The sequence below is a fragment of the Indicator indicator genome, chromosome 20, assembly GCF_027791375.1.
Source record: "Indicator indicator isolate 239-I01 chromosome 20, UM_Iind_1.1, whole genome shotgun sequence".
Lineage (NCBI taxonomy): Eukaryota > Metazoa > Chordata > Aves > Piciformes > Indicatoridae > Indicator > Indicator indicator.
The window spans coordinates 11,755,483-11,770,720 of record NC_072029.1 but is presented as its reverse complement, the minus strand read 5'-3'; the positions used below and the strand labels follow the sequence as shown (position 1 = coordinate 11,770,720).

The 15,238-nt window shown below is 63.6% G+C and overlaps 1 protein-coding gene across 1 annotated transcript in view; it reads right to left on the bottom strand.

The window, feature by feature from the left end:
- The window catches only part of LOC128973630 (SCO-spondin-like), a 35,241-nt gene that overhangs the window by 15,580 nt on the left and 4,423 nt on the right, over nucleotides 1–15,238 (bottom strand). Inside the window, exons 12-47 of the mRNA XM_054389973.1 lie at nucleotides 14,505–14,745; nucleotides 13,992–14,130; nucleotides 13,746–13,872; nucleotides 13,443–13,615; nucleotides 13,031–13,252; nucleotides 12,770–12,935; nucleotides 12,024–12,279; nucleotides 11,109–11,289; nucleotides 10,616–10,710; nucleotides 10,257–10,513; nucleotides 10,031–10,165; nucleotides 9,487–9,689; nucleotides 9,274–9,401; nucleotides 9,067–9,176; nucleotides 8,633–8,782; nucleotides 8,056–8,149; nucleotides 7,544–7,944; nucleotides 6,850–7,080; nucleotides 6,576–6,749; nucleotides 5,920–6,156; nucleotides 5,648–5,770; nucleotides 5,102–5,193; nucleotides 4,778–4,994; nucleotides 4,007–4,161; nucleotides 3,469–3,607; nucleotides 3,178–3,372; nucleotides 2,928–3,078; nucleotides 2,690–2,849; nucleotides 2,537–2,591; nucleotides 2,308–2,427; nucleotides 1,975–2,211; nucleotides 1,765–1,858; nucleotides 1,516–1,661; nucleotides 1,233–1,424; nucleotides 769–864; nucleotides 552–653 (exon numbers count right to left, since the gene is read on the bottom strand). Of these exons, the coding sequence (XP_054245948.1) occupies nucleotides 552–653; nucleotides 769–864; nucleotides 1,233–1,424; nucleotides 1,516–1,661; nucleotides 1,765–1,858; nucleotides 1,975–2,211; nucleotides 2,308–2,427; nucleotides 2,537–2,591; nucleotides 2,690–2,849; nucleotides 2,928–3,078; nucleotides 3,178–3,372; nucleotides 3,469–3,607; nucleotides 4,007–4,161; nucleotides 4,778–4,994; nucleotides 5,102–5,193; nucleotides 5,648–5,770; nucleotides 5,920–6,156; nucleotides 6,576–6,749; nucleotides 6,850–7,080; nucleotides 7,544–7,944; nucleotides 8,056–8,149; nucleotides 8,633–8,782; nucleotides 9,067–9,176; nucleotides 9,274–9,401; nucleotides 9,487–9,689; nucleotides 10,031–10,165; nucleotides 10,257–10,513; nucleotides 10,616–10,710; nucleotides 11,109–11,289; nucleotides 12,024–12,279; nucleotides 12,770–12,935; nucleotides 13,031–13,252; nucleotides 13,443–13,615; nucleotides 13,746–13,872; nucleotides 13,992–14,130; nucleotides 14,505–14,745 (5,994 nt within the window). The remainder of the gene's footprint in view (nucleotides 1–551; nucleotides 654–768; nucleotides 865–1,232; nucleotides 1,425–1,515; nucleotides 1,662–1,764; nucleotides 1,859–1,974; nucleotides 2,212–2,307; nucleotides 2,428–2,536; nucleotides 2,592–2,689; nucleotides 2,850–2,927; nucleotides 3,079–3,177; nucleotides 3,373–3,468; nucleotides 3,608–4,006; nucleotides 4,162–4,777; nucleotides 4,995–5,101; nucleotides 5,194–5,647; nucleotides 5,771–5,919; nucleotides 6,157–6,575; nucleotides 6,750–6,849; nucleotides 7,081–7,543; nucleotides 7,945–8,055; nucleotides 8,150–8,632; nucleotides 8,783–9,066; nucleotides 9,177–9,273; nucleotides 9,402–9,486; nucleotides 9,690–10,030; nucleotides 10,166–10,256; nucleotides 10,514–10,615; nucleotides 10,711–11,108; nucleotides 11,290–12,023; nucleotides 12,280–12,769; nucleotides 12,936–13,030; nucleotides 13,253–13,442; nucleotides 13,616–13,745; nucleotides 13,873–13,991; nucleotides 14,131–14,504; nucleotides 14,746–15,238) is intronic.

Genomic DNA, 15,238 nt, shown 5'->3' with positions numbered 1-15,238 from the left:
TAATTTGGGGGATTCCCACATTTTTTGGGGGGGATCTTACCATAGAGGGTCTCGGCAGAGCAGTTGCAGGGCAACAGCGTCGTGTGTGCCCCCTGGCACAGCAGCCCTAAACCCACGGACACCTCCCCATGGCACCCCAAACCCACAGCACCCACAAACCCATGGCACCCAGCCTATGCCATCCTGACCCCAGCCCCCATGGCCCCCCTAAACCCCAGCATCCACCCCAGAGCTGCCCAACACTCTGGCACCCTGATACCATGGCAACCCCTACCTGCAGCACCCCAAAACCCCTGGTGCCCATCCCCCAGCACCTCCAGACCCATATTGCCTCTCTTCCCCAGGGGGTCCATGCCCACCGTCCCCCCAGTCCTCCACCCCCTCACCTGGGGGTGTCATTTCAGTGCCCTCTGTCAGTGCTGTTTGCCAAAGGGTCACTGGGAGGGCTCCAGTGGCAGGTGTCCCCCCAGGGTAGTTGGTGCCCACTGGCAGAGTTCCAGGGGCTGTTGGGGTGCCAGAGGGACCTAGCAGCTCGGTGGGGGGTGCACTACCAGCCTCAGAGCCCTCCAGGCCACCAGGTCCTGGCACCGTGGGGGTCACCGTGCCCATAGGCACCGATGGTGGGTGGGATCTTGTCACCATGACACTGGCAGCTGTGGGGGCCATGGGGCTGGAAGAGGTCATGCTGGCAGTTAGGTGTGACCTCCCCTGACCCCCTGGGACCCAGCCCCTCCCCAAAACAGTACCTGGCACTGGGGGGGGCCTCACAACCAGCCTCATCGGTGCCATCAGCACAGTCGGCAATGCCATCGCACCTCTGGTGTGCCAGGAGGCAGCTGCTGGTGCCCGAGCAGGGGAAGAGGGCTGGGGGACATGGCTGGGGCATCAAAGAGGGTGTTCCTGGAGGCACCAGGCCTGCATGGCATGGACAGTGAATGGTATCAAAGGCAGCACCACTCTGTGCCAGGCACTCGTGGTGCCAGGCCCGTGTCCACACTCACATAATCACAGAATCAGCCAGGTTGAAAAAGTCCAAACTATTACCTAATACCTAACACCTGCTGACAATTAAACCCTGGCTCCAAGTGCCACATCCAAGCTTTTTTTGAGCACCTCCAGGGACGGTGCCTCCCCCACCTCCCCAGGCAGCACGGTGTGGGCTGTGGCCAATTCCTCTTTCTGTGAAGAACTTTCTCCTCACCTTGAGCTTAATCTTCCCTTGGCACACTCACCGCAGGGCAGCTCATCCGAGAGGTCCCCGCAGTCATTGATGCCATCACACACGGCACCATGGGGCCCCCCTGGGATGCAGACCCCGTTGGCACAGTGGAACTCGCCAACACCACACAGGTGCCGTGTTGGCATCACTGGCAGTGTCCTCGTCACTGGCATCATCACTGGCACTACCGGCGTCAGCGCTGGCACTGTGCAGTGAGGGCCAAGGTGGGCAGGAGAAGGGGCATGACAGTAGGCATTTGTGCTGTAGGGGTGCCCCCCTGGGCCCCCAGCTTGTACCTGGTGGGCAGCCCAGCAGCTCAGCGCGCAGGGCCATGCGGCGGTGGAAGCCCCTGGGCAGGATGCGGAGGTGCCGCGCCTGCACCATGCGGCCCAGCAGCCGCACCGCTGGTGTGCCCACTGCCCAGCTACCCAAGAACAGCTGGGGGGAGAAAAGAGGGCTCAGTATCCAGGGACATCCCTCCTTTTGTGCCCACCTACACCACCACCACCACCTTGTCCCGGAGCTGGTGGCCGTCGGTGAGCTGGCGGTAGCGGTGCCAGCGGGTGCCATCGTCGCTGAACTGCAGCAGGAAGGAAGTGACGAAGGCATCGGAGGAGCCAGATCCCTGCACCACCACCCCTGCCACAACACACCGGACACAGCTTGGCACCACAGCAGGACCTTGGTACCACGGCACAACTCGGAACCATGGCATGTGTTGGCACTGTCACCACACCCCCCAGCCAGGCACCTACCAGTGATGTTGGTGGGCTGCAGCAGGTCCAGTTGCAGGAAGGGGGGATGAGTGGGCAGTGCCGTGTAGGCCTCATCTGGGGGTGCCCAACCCTGCAGCCCCATCCCAGTGGCACCATCATTGCCAGCATCACTCTGGTGCAGCCGGGCAGCCTCAGGGGGGCTCCCAGCCTGTGCCATGGAGGCACTGAAGCTGTTGTTGGGCAGCGCGGCGATGCCCAATGGGTGGTAGCAGGGGTCTGCCAGGGCACAGCGGGGCTCAGGGTCAGGGTGGTGGGCACATAACCCCAGTCTGGCCACCAGCACCCCTGCAGTGGGCAGGGGTTCTCACTTACCACCCAGGGGAGGCAGTGGGAAGGTTAGGAGGGGACTGTCAGGGGATTCTGGTGGCATTGTGGTGGCAGAAGGAAGAGGCTCTGTTGCCAGGATCGGGGGCACAGCTGTCACGTTGTCACCTGCGATGGGGACAGATACCATGGTGCCACCAATTCTGGGACCCCCAGATGGGAGCTGCCAGGATGGGAGCCCCTGGATGGGACTCCCCCACCATGGCACCCAACTCACCCCCGGGCATGCAGGAGCAGCAGGCATCCCCATGGCCCTCTACCAGTACCTGGCCCTGTGAGGTGGACATGGGCACCAAAGTCACTGGCATGAGGGACACCAGCATCATTGGGAAGGGTCCCGCTTGCCCTCCCCAATCCTCCTAGCTCTCACCTGTGGGCAGCCGGTGGCACGGAGTGGGCAGTACGGCGAGCAGTGGACAGCCAGGCTGGGCAGGCACTGGCAGACGTGGCACGGCTCCCTGCGCCAGCGCTCACCTGGGCTGTGCCGGCGGCCCTGGTACCGGCACTGCCGGCACGGAGCAGTCTGGCACCTGTGGAAGAGTGGAGGCATGGGTGCAGTGCCCAGGCAGCTACTCATCCATTGCCCAAGTGCCCACCCAGCTGCCCACCTGCGAGCCTTGCGGTAGATGCCCCGGCACTGCCGCCCGCTGCCACGCCGGCTGGGGTTGGTGGGGCTGCGGAAAGACCACTGCACGCTCTGGGTGCCACAGGGCCCTGGACACTCACCCCATGCTGACCACGATGACCAGCCGCAGTTAACTGTGGGCACAGGATGGGGTGGGCACCAGCTCAGCCATGCTGGGGAGTCCCATCATCATCACTGCCATTGTGGTGCTACCACCGTGTGCCAGGACCCACCGGTGCAGTCGGGATTGGGGTGGCACAGCCGCAGCTGTCCATCCAGGCAGGTGCAGAGTTGGCAGCCGACCTTCACCAGCTGCCCCGGGCGGTACCGCAGCCCTCCAGCCTGGCATAAGCAGTCCCGCGGTCGCACACACCGCCCAGTTCCAGCCTCGCCCGCATCCAGCACCAGCCCCGGTGCACACCAACACCCTGCCGTGGCGGGCAAGAAGCTGAGTGGGTCAGTGGGTAGAGGGTGGGGGTCCCCCGGCGTCATCACAGCCCCCCCAGAGTCCCCCAACACCTCACCGGGAGAGCAGGGCCGGTGGTGCCTGCAGTCGGTGCCCGTGGCCAGGTCGGCACAGGACGCAGGGCACGGGACACAGGCGTGTGGGTGCAGCCCCCATGGGCAGGAGGAGGCATTGGGGCAGCCCCCGGGGGCGCAGGGCTCTGGGACAGGGAGAGAAGGCTCAGAGCCGTGGAGAGAGCACCCAGATGTGGAGATCACTCACCCACAGGAAACCACTCGCCCACCCACCAATGCCCACCCACTGAGACCAACCACCCACCTGTCTCATGGAGTCCACCAAGCCCACCCAACCCATGGAGCTGGAGCCCACCTGCCCCACCAGCAGCCACTCGTCCCTTGGAGCTCACCCACCCTGGAGGTACCACCCACCGGGAGCCCACTACCGGGACCTACCCATGCTATGAAGCCCACTCTTACCCATCCTGTGATGGCCACCCACCTGTCCCATCAGGACCACTCACTTACGGAGCCTCCCATGCATGTAGCTCCCCACCCCTCCCCCAGGTAGCCCCCCACCCACGGTGACCCCCAACACGCACCCATCTGGACGCTCTGAAGGTCCCCCTCCGGCAGCTCCGCACAGCCCCGGCCGCCGTTGAGGGGGTCCCGGCAGAGTCGCCGCCGCAGCCGCACCCCCTGGCAGCCCCCCGAGCAGCCGGACCAGGGCCCCCACTCTTCCCAGGAGCCATCCACTGTTGGTGAGGGGGTGTAAGGTGGGAGACAACCCCTGAACTGGCCACGGGAACCCTCCCCGAGCACCCCCAACTCCCCGCTGGCAGCCTCAGCCACAGGAACTCCCGAATCAGCCTGGCCATGGGACCCCCTTGGACAGCACTTTGTGGGGGTGTAGGGGGGTTACTGAGGTGCTGTGGTGTCCTAGAGGTGGGTATTGGGGTGCTGTACGGGGATATTGGGGAGCTATGGGGTGCCTTATGGGGGCACTGAGGTCCTAAAAGGGGGTATCGGGGTGCTGTAGGGGTGCTATGTGAGGGTATTGAGGTGCTATAGGGGGATATAGCAGGGGATGTAGCAGTGCTATAGAGGGGTATTAGGGTGATATGAGGAGGTAGTGAGGTGCTGTAGGAGCTAGTGGGGTACCCCGAGGGTATTGGAGTGCCCAGGGGAGCATTGGGATGTTCCTTGGTGTGAAGGTGGGACTGGCAACTCTGCAAGGCTCCCAGGCAGCCTCGATGCTGGGACCCCCCAGATTACCGCAATCACCCCCAAAATCCCCCAAACCAACCCCCCCCCCCCGCCTCAGCTCCCCTGACACCCTCCCCCCGCCCCAAGTCCCCCAAAGCCACTGACCCGGGCAGGCAAGGCTGAAGCACTGCTGCTCCTGCTGGGCCTGGCCCTGGCAGCGATGCAGGATGCCAGCACGGTGCTGGTGACAGGCACGGCTGCGGCGCTGCTGGCCGGGCCCACAAGAGTGGGTGCAGGGACCCCAAGGTCCCCAGGGTCCCCACACCCCACAGCCCCCCTCATCGGCACCCCCAGCACTGCAGTCGGGCACACCATCACACACCTGTGGCACGGTGGCCATGGTGAGTGGTGGTACCATGGTGGCACCAAGCTGAGGACAGCGTGGTGGCAGCAGGAAGGTGAGGGACACCCCATGTGTCCCCCCAGTACCTGCTGGAAGGTGACACACTCGCCCCCACCACAGGAGAATTCGGTGCAGGTACCCCTGGTTTGGTTGGTGGCACCAGTGGGGACATGGCTCGCTGTGGTGGAGACATGGAGGGGTGTTGGTGGGGTGACCGTGGTAGTGGTGATCATGGTGGAGTGGTCACGGAGTGGTGGTCGTGGTGAGGTGGCTGTGATGGGGTGGCCATGATGAGGTGGTCGTGGTGAGGTGGCTGTGATGGGGTGACCCATGGTGAGGTTGTCATGGTGAGGTGGCTGTGAGGGGGTGACCCATGGTGAGGTGGTCATGGTGAGGTGGCTGTGAGGGGGTGACCCATGGTGAGGTGGTCATGGTGAGGTGGCTGTGATGGGGTGGCCATGATGAGGTGGTCGTGGGGTAGGGTGGCTACAATGTGGCCATGGTAGGGTAGATACAGTGGGGTGGTCGTGGGGAAGTGGCTGGGATCAGGCAGCTGTGGTATTGTCACCACCCCCAGCCATTAACCCCCCCAGCACTGCCTATCCCTGTCCCTGTCCCAGGGAGCTCCTCACCACAGGCCAGCTCATCCTCGCCATGGGGACAGTCGGTGGCACCATCACAGACCCTCGAGATGTTGAGGCAAATGCCATCGTCACAGGAGAAGCGGCCCAGGCACGGCAGGATGGCGCTGGAGCCTGTACCAGGATGGGTGTCACCGGGGAGGGGGACACTAGGGGACCCCCAAGAATGTTCCACCATGGGGAAAGGGAGACCAAATGGCCCCGAGGAGCGTCCCACCACGCCAGTGCCACAGGAGATGCCAGGTACCCCTGCCGTCACTCACCGCAGCGGTCATGGCTCTCATCGGAGTGGTCATGGCAGTGAGAGATGCCATCGCAGAGGTGCCCATAGGGAACGCAGCCAGCACCATGGGCACAGGGGATGTGGCCAGGCTGGCAGTCACTGACACAGCCCAGCTCGTCGGTGCCATCCTGGCAGTCGGCCTCACCATCACACAACCACCCCCGTGGCACGCAGTGCCCGCTGCCACAGCTGAAGGCGTAGGGGCCGCATGCCGGCTCTGGGCACAGTGGGCACCATGTTGGGGTGTCCCATGGTACCCCTGTACCCAGCATGTGCCACCGTGGGGCAGAGAGTGTGCCAGCACTAGGGCTACCAGCATGTCCCAGTAACCACAAATCCCTTCCCAGTGTCTTCCAGTCCTCTCCCGGTGCCTCCCGGTAACCCTCCAAATCTCCTCCCAGTGCCTCCTAGGGCCTCCCAGTCTGATCCCACTGCCTCCCAGTAAGCCCAAGTGCCCTCCCAGTCCCTCCCAGTCCTCTCCCAGTCCCATCCCAGTGCCCCCAAATCCATTCCCTGTGCCTCCCAATGTCCTTGGTGAGGCCCCTGTGGTGGGGTGACCATGGTGAGCAGGTGCCAGCACCGGAGCTGTGCTGGAGGTCTGGGGCGGGGTGAAGCTGCTCCACAGCAGCCTCTCACCTGCTGAGGCATTGGTGGGCACGGTGGGAACAGCCGCGGACAGTGCCACAGCGCAGCCTGCTGGGCTCTCGTCCCAGCCATCGCGGCAGTGGCTGGCACCGTCGCACACGGCGGCCTCGCCGATGCAGGAGCCATCGGGGCAGGGTAGCTGCCCAGGGGGGCACGTTGCCCGCTCTGGGGTGAAAGGGGGAAACGACACAAAAAGGTGCCATGGGGTGGCACCGGTGCAGCCGAGTAGTGGCTTGGTGGGGGGCTTGGTGCAGCAGTCTCTCACCAGGGCAGAAGGCTTCGTCGGTGCCATCAGCGCAGTCGCGGTGGCCGTCGCAGACGGCGGCGGGGGGCTGGCAATGCCCATCGGGGCACTGGAGGTGCCCGGGGGGGCAGCCACAGCCGCGCTCATCGCTGAAGTCGCCGCAGTGGTCGCGGCCGTCGCAGCGCTGGGGGTAGGGCACACAGCGCCCCACGGCGCACCGGAACTCGCTCTCTGCACACCGCGGGCTGCACCCTGCGGGGACCGCGCCAGGGACCCCACAGTGGGACACAGAGCCCTGGGGTGAGGGTTCTGAGCCCCCCGTGGGGCACAAGCCCCTCCCAGGGACCCTCACAGTGGGACAAAAATCTCTAGGGTTAGGGCACTCAGGGACTTGTCATCATGGGCACAGACTCCCAGGGATGGGCACTCAGGGACCCTCACTGTGGGGCACAGACCCTCAAAAACAGGGGGCTCAGAACCCCCACCATGGGGCACAGACCCCTAAGAAGGGGGGGCTCAGCCATCTCCTCCGTGGGGCACAGAGCCCCTTGCTGTGTGGCACAGCCTCCCAGCACCCCACTGCTCTGGCACTGCCACAACACCCCCTCTGCCCCCAGCCAGCACCATGGAGCAACCAAGGGGCAACTGTGGGACAACCGAGGGGCAGATATGGGGCACACAAGAGACAACCGTGGGGCAGCCATGGGGTACTCACCTGCCTCGTCCGAGCCATCCCCATCGCCGCAGTCCAGGTGCCCATTGCAGACCTGCACTGGGGGCAGGCAGCGGCCGCTGGCACAGCTGAAACTGGGAGGCAAACAGGAGGCTGGGGGGCAGCCGGCCTCATCCGAGCCATCAGCACAGTCAGCAGTGCCATCGCAGCGCCCAGCCCATGCCAGGCATTGCCCATCGGTGCAGCGGTGCTGGTGTGGGGCACAGCGTGGGGCACAGGCCTCATCCGAGCCATCGGCGCAGTCATCCTCATCATCACACAGCCAGGTGCCTGGCACGCAGCGCCCATCAGCATGGCACGAGAACTCCCAGGGGGCACAGCGTGGTGCCAGTGGGCATGGATCTGGTGACAACGGGCACTGCCAGTGTCCTGCTGTGCACGTGCTGCCAGGAGGAGGATGGTTCAGCCCAGGTGGCACCATTCTGGCTGCCAGGTGCTGGTGCCAGCATGGTGCTGGTGGGTGCCAGTGCATGCTGGTGCCAGGGAGCACTCACCAGTTCTTGCAGCCCTGCTGCACTGCAGCACCGGCTGGGAAGGCAAAGCCATCCCAGAAGCAAGGGCAGTCAGTGGGGTGCAGGCAGCGGCCATCTGCCAGGAGGCAGGAGAGGGGATCAGCCCCACAGCAGCCCCACAGTGGCCCTGTGCCAGCCCCACACCAGCTCCGTGCCAGCCCCACACCATTTCCGCAATGACCCCCTTGCCAGCCCCACATCAGCTCTGTGCCAGCCCCACACCATTTCCACCCTGACCCCCTTGCCAGTCCCATCTCAGCCCTACATCAGTCCTATGCCAGCCCTATTCCAGCCCCACATAAGGTCCATGCCAGCCACACGCTGGTCCCATCTCAGCCCCCGCACCAGGCTTATACTAGACCTACATCAACCCCACACCAGCCCCATCTCAGCCCCACACCAGCTCTATGCCAGCCCCATTCCAGCCTCACACTGGTTCCATATCAGTCCCACATCAGCCTCACCAGCTCTGTGCCAGCCCCACTTCAGCCCTGCAGGCCCCACATGCTATCCCCATTTCAGCCCCACATCCACCCCACTCCCCCCTCCCTCCCCTCACCATGCAGCACGGTTCCCGTGGGGCAGAAGCAGCCCTCCAGGCAGGGCAGATCACGGCAGTGCTCAGGAGGCTCCTGGCCGAGGCCACGGCAGGTTGGAGGGCAGGGGGGGCCACAAGGGCTGTACTCCTGCCCCCCATTGCATTGCAGGGCTGCAGATGGCAGAGGTCAGACTGCAAAGCCCCCCCGCCCCTACATCATCCCCATGGGGGGGGTGTTCTGACCCCCAAATAAGATCCCAGACACCCCTTGCCCCACAGCCACCCAGACCCATATCATCCCCACAGCCCCACAACATGGGTTCTGACTCCCAACCAGCTGTCAAACCCCCACCAAACTCAACCCCCAGCCCAGTCCATGGGGATCACAATCTGACCCTCAGCCCAGACCCCCTTCAGAACCTTGCCCCTGGCTTCCCCTGGTGCCAGTGACTCACGACACAAGTCCTGGCTGCGCCATGGGACGTGGATGCCACGCTTGGCACACTCCTGGGCGTAGGTGGCGATGGCTGTGCACAGACACTCGCAGTCCCCTCCGGAGTCACACCTGCCAGTGGGGGCAAGGTTTCATGGGTTGGGGATCACAGGACCCCCCTCCCCCGGGCTCTGGGACCCCTGCTGCGGCCACCAGTGCCTGCACTCACCCGCAGGCATCAAAGAGGCACCAGTCATAGAAGCGTTGGCATGGAACGGACTCGTGGCACCGTGCAAAAAGTTGCTGGTGAAGGATTGCACAGCGCCGGCGAGCCCACGGTGCCCGGTGGGGGTTCTCCTGGGGGACCAGTGGCACCGTCAGATGCCAGACTCAGTGCCCCCCAACTCTCTCAGCCACCCTGATTCCCTGTTGCAGTGCGTACAGTGCAGGGGTGCCGGGCATCGGTGCCATCAACCTCTGGGCAGAGCAGGCTGAGGCGCCAGGAGTTGGCAAAGAGGTGGGCACTGGGCTCCAGGACCCCTTGGCGGCTGCGGAAATCGTTCTCGGCGTCGCCATCGAAGTCCCCACACAGCCCAGCCACACGGCCCCGGTGCTGCGGCTCCAGACGGATGTAAACCCTCATACCTGAGGTGGCATGGCACAGGGCTTAGCACCAGAAACCCATCAGGGCACAGCCAGTGAAGCACTGTGCTCATAACCAGTGTCCTACCGTGGCACAGAACATGGCACCAGCAGCCCATCGTGGCACAGTCCCCCGTATGGCACTGTCTTCAGCACTGGCATCCCATTGTGCCACAGTCACCACACTATGGTGCCTGGTACCAGCAGCCCACCACAGCATGGCTGACATGACACTGATGATTCAGCATAGCACAGTGCTTAGCACTGGTGGCCCCCCACGGCATGATACTCAGCACCAGCAGCCCCCCGTGGCAGTGCCCACCCCAGCATTCCCCAGCTCTCACCTCCATCCCAGAGCACAGCCAGCCCCAGGCGGGACACAAGCAGGACAAAGATCCCAGCACGCTCCAGTGCCAGCCCAGTACCACCATAGACTTTGGGGGGTCGCACTGAGATGCCATTCACCATCACATCCCTCCCTGCGGGCACCAACCAGGCTGTCAGCACCAGTACCAGCCCCACCCTGGCACATCCCTGTTCCTAGGGGATGCCCCCCAGAGTGCTCCTCACCTCGCAGCATGTGCACCACGGTGTTGCCCATCACCACCACCACCGACTTGGTGCAGGTGATGCTGGTGGTGCCACAGGGCACGTTCTCAGCAGTGACAGTGAAGAGCCCAGTGGCCTCCCGAGCCAGCAGATACTCGCAGTCCCCTGGAAAGGTGAAGGCTCTGCCATCGAAGGTGATGTAGTGAGGGTCCCCTGTTGCCACGCAGGTCCCTGCGCATGCCTCCTGCCCGCAGTGCCACTGCTGCCCCTGGCACACGCTGCCAGGGCATAGAGCTGAGCACTGGCATAGCCACCATGGGGAGGGTTTGGGTTGGTCTGGAAGGGTCTCCACGGGGGTCTGGGGCCCTTAGGGGCCTCACCAGGTGTTGCAGTCCTGGATGATGGTGGCATTGGGCCGGTAGAGCTGCCCACCATGGACACAGGGACACTCATCTGGTGCCACACAGCTGCCATCCTGCAGCAGGAGACCCCGATGTGAGATGGGCTTGGGGAGGGGCAGCAGGGGATGCTGGACCCCCTCCACAACGTGGGGGACACTGGACCCTCCAGAAGAGGAGAAAGGACCCTCAGTGTCCCTCATCGGCCCCTCACACCCCACATCCCCCCATGTCCCACATCACCTGGACCCCCACTCTGATATCCCAGTTCCCCAGACACCCAGATCCCCACATCCAGGCCCCTGACCCTGAACTCCCCCCGAATCCCACGTCCAGACCCCATGTCCAGACCCTGACCCCCAACTTCTCCAGACCGCCCTATCCAACACCCTGGTTCCTGCAGCCCCACCCTGCCAAGCCCTGCAGCCCCCCAGGATTCTGTGCCCCTGCCTCCCCAAGTCCAGGGGTCCCCCACCAGGTAGACGGTGCCAGGGGGGCAGACGCAGCCATCGGCAATGCCGGCGCAGGTGCCATTGGGCTCGGTGCTGTCGCAGCGGCGCAGGCAGGAGCCAGGGGCATGGAGCAGCCCTCCCGGGCAGAGGGCAGCCATGGGGCAGGGCCCTTCGGCACAATGCCAGGAGCCCCCGGTGCAGATGCTGCGGGGGGCATGGTGAGGGCAGAGCCAAGGCAACCCCCGGTCCCACACTGGGAACCCCCAATCCTCATCCAAATCCTGACTCATTCCTGCTCCATCCCATCCCAGTCTTCATCCACATTTTATCCCCATCCTCATTCTCATCTCCATCTTCATCCTCATCCCACCTTCATCCCCATCCCATCCTCATCTTCATCCTCATCCCATCCAATCCTTATCCCCATCCTTATCTTCACCTTCTTCCCCATCCCAATCCAAATCTCCACCCTCATCCCAATCCCCAATATTGTCCCATTCTACTCATCCCAGTTCCTATCCCATCCTAATCCCCATCACCATGCCCATCCATGCCCACCCCATCCCTATCCCTATCCCATTGCATACCCACCCTGCCCCACACAAAGCCTCTGCCCAGTAGATTCCTTGTGCTCCCCCAGTCTCCCCCAGCCCCTGGATATGGATGCCCCCAACCCTGGCCATCAGATCAGAGACCCCCTGCCAGTGCCACCGCCGCCCTGTGCCCGGGATGTCTGATGAAAGCCACCTATCCCGCAGTGCCAGCCAGGACGGGCCGTAGGGGGGTTTCATCAGATCTCACCGTCACCATGCCCCATGGCACTGCCTTGGCATTGTCCTGCCACCTCCGTGTTCCCCGCCTGTCCCTGTCACCCCCCTGCCACCTCCATTTCCCCTGCCCATCCTCTGCCATCCCCAGACACCATGGGTGCTACGCACCAGTCACTGCAGCCCTGCCGGACGTGGGTGCCAGGTGGGTGGAGCTGGGTGCCATGGCGGCAGGGGCAGGCAGACGGGGGCACACATTGTCCTTCTTGCGCCAGCAGCAGCCCAGCAGGGCACTGGCAGCCAGGCACACAGAGCCCAGGCAGCTCCAGGCAGGAGCCTCTGGCCCCGTCCAACCGCAGCTCAGCACAGCTCTGGCCACAGACCCGGCCACAGTCCTGGTACAGCTGGCCCCCAGCACACGGTGCAGCTGTGGGCATGGGCACCAGGATGGCACTGCTGTGCCAGTCCCGATGGCCTATGCCCCCAGCACCTCCCCGCTGTCTCCTGGTGTTTGGTGGCAGTGTCCCCACCCTCAGCCCATCCCACCCTGGCCATCCTGCTCCATCCCACCCCATCCCATCCTGTCCCATCCTGTCCCATGTGCTCTGTCCCATGCCTTGCTATCCCATCCCATCATATCCAGCCATCCTCTTCCACACATCCTGTCTCATCCTACTCCATCCATCCTATCTCTCCTGTTCTCTCATCCATCCCATGACATCCATCTCCACCCCAATCCATCCTACTGATTTCATCTCTTCTGTCTCATCCCAACCTGTCCCACTCCATTCTTCCACATTCCGTCTTGTCCCATCCACCCCATCCCATCTGTCCTGCCCAATCCTATCCCCTCTCATCCCATCGCATCCATCCTGTTCCACTCCATTCCTCCCTTCACATCCCATCCCACAGCTCACGGCAGAAGCTCTGGTTCCTCCAGGTGAGCTCAGCCCCATCCCTGGCACACTCCCTGCTGTATGCAGCCAGCACTGGGCACAGGCACTGTGGCAAATCCTGGCAGGCACAGGCCTCGGCCTGGCACAGCTCCAAGAATGGCTCCGGATCCACCAGCTGGTGACAGGGCTGGGGACAGGATGGACACATCATGGACATGTCACAGACACATCATCCTGCAGCACAGCAACGCTGGCACCTAACTAGGACAGGGCCACTGTCACCTGGAAGATGGCACCAAGCAGGACGGCGCAGGCAGCCTCAACCAGCTCCCTGTGCCCAGCAAACGCATCGCAGGAGTCGAGGGGCACAGGGCTAGGAGCTGGACAAGTGCCAGGAACCCGGAACTTGTTGGCAAAGGCAACGATGCCAAGTTCCACGTCCCCTGCCGGCGTGGTGAACTCATCCTGCTGGTGCCAGTTGTAGGTGCCACAGAGGCCCCGCACCTGCAGGGTCCAGCAGAAGGATCCATCGGGATCTGGACCATCAGGTCCCAGCCCAGCTGCAGCACTGGATCCCAGCCCAGCTCCAGAACTAGATCCCAGCTCAGCTCCATGGCTGGATCCCAGCCCAGCTCCAGAATCAGATACCAGCCCAGATCCAGCACTACATCCCCGTGCCAGGCGCGGGCCACACCTTGCCGGCAAAGGTTGGCTGCAGGATGATATAGATGTTGGGGGTCTCCAGCCCCCAGAGCACGTGGGCCCCAAAGGTCTGGAGCAGCAAGAAGGAGGAGGAGGCACGGCGGACACTCAGCTCAGTGCCATAGAAGGGCAGCGACACCTCTTGCCCATCCACCGTCACCTCGCCTATGCCAGGAGAGCGTGGGAACATCAGGGCATGGCCACCAGACCAGTACCCATCATCATGGGGACATCAGATCCCTCCAGCCAGCACCCAACAGCCCATTGGGGCATGGTGATGGTCCCCTCATGTCACCTGTGCCACGGAGACGGGCAGAGGTCCGCCGGGCACTGACGGAGAGGGTGCGGCGGCAGACAGGAGTCTGTTGGTCAGCACAAGCCTCATGCTCAGCCGTGATCAGCAGCTGCCCCTCCACGAAGTCCTGGGGGTCAGAGACCCTACTGAGACCCCCAGGGCAGGTTCCCAACACCATGGCCATCACCATGACCACCAACACTGCAGCCACCACTGCAGCCACTATCATGGTGGCTACAGCCTCACCTGCACCAGGATGTGGGCACAAGAGCCCAGGAAAGAGAAGCGCCGGCGGTCAAAGGTGATGTAGTGGTGGCCTCCCAGCACTGCACACTCCCCCGGGCACCGCTCCTGCCCGCAGAGCCAGTGCCCACCCTGGCACGTGCTGCAGGCACAGAAGCAGACACTGGGGTCACCAAGGAGGGGACACAGAGATCCACCGAGGAGGGGAAACACCAGAGTCAGCAAGGAGGGGGAACACTGGGATCACCTGGGGAGGACATTGGGGTCACCAAGGAGAGGACAGGAGGTCACTAAGGAGGGGGACAGCAGGGTCACCAAGGAGGGGGACATCAAAGTCACCAATGACAGGACAAGGACATTAGTAAGGAGCAGGGACACTGGGGTCACCAAGGAGGGGATACTAGGGTCACTGAGGAGGGGAGACACTGTGACACCACTTGCTCCCCACCCACTGTTGTCATGCCCAGTTGGGGGTATTCACCGTCAGGTGCCAGCTGTGCCCCCAGCACCACTCACCAGAGGTTGCATCGCTGGCGGATGCTCTGCCCAGGGGCATAGCGCTGTTGCCGGTGCTGGCAGGGGCAGGCAGCAGGGGGCACACAGAGCCCCTCATCCCAGTAGAGCCCTGGCATGCACTCGCAACCACCAGCACAGTCATGGTGACATGGCCCTGCCTCGGTGCTGCCCACACTGGCACAGCTCGGGGGGCACGAGGAGACACAATCAGAGAAACGCTGCCCGACGGCACAGCTGCGCTCTGCCAGGACAGGCACCACCATCAATGCCCACCCTCGAAGGGGCACCAGCAGCTTTTGTGGGGCACCCAAGAAATTGGGGGCACACAGAAGAAATTGGGGTGCATGGAACTGAGAGTGACACCCAGTCAGGGGATACTGCAAGCCTTTGGGGTGCCCAGGACTAGGGGGTGCAAGCAGAAGCCTTTGGGGTGCCCCCAGTTGTGAGTGGGGCTGGTGCAAGAAATTGAGGTGCCTGCAGCTGAGTGGTGCAGCCAGCTGAGGTGTGCCCACAGAAGCCTTTGGCTGGCAGGAGACTGAGGAGTGCAAATAGAAACTTTAGGGGGCACCCAACTGATGGAGGGCAGGCATGTGGACTCGCGGGCATACAGTTTATAGGTGCAAGCTCAAGACATTGGGGTGCTCAGGCCCAAGGGATGGCCACAGGAGCCCTTGGGGTGCTCAGTGGGGCCAGAGGAGCAGCAGCAGTTGGGGGTGCCTGTGCTAGAACCCCTC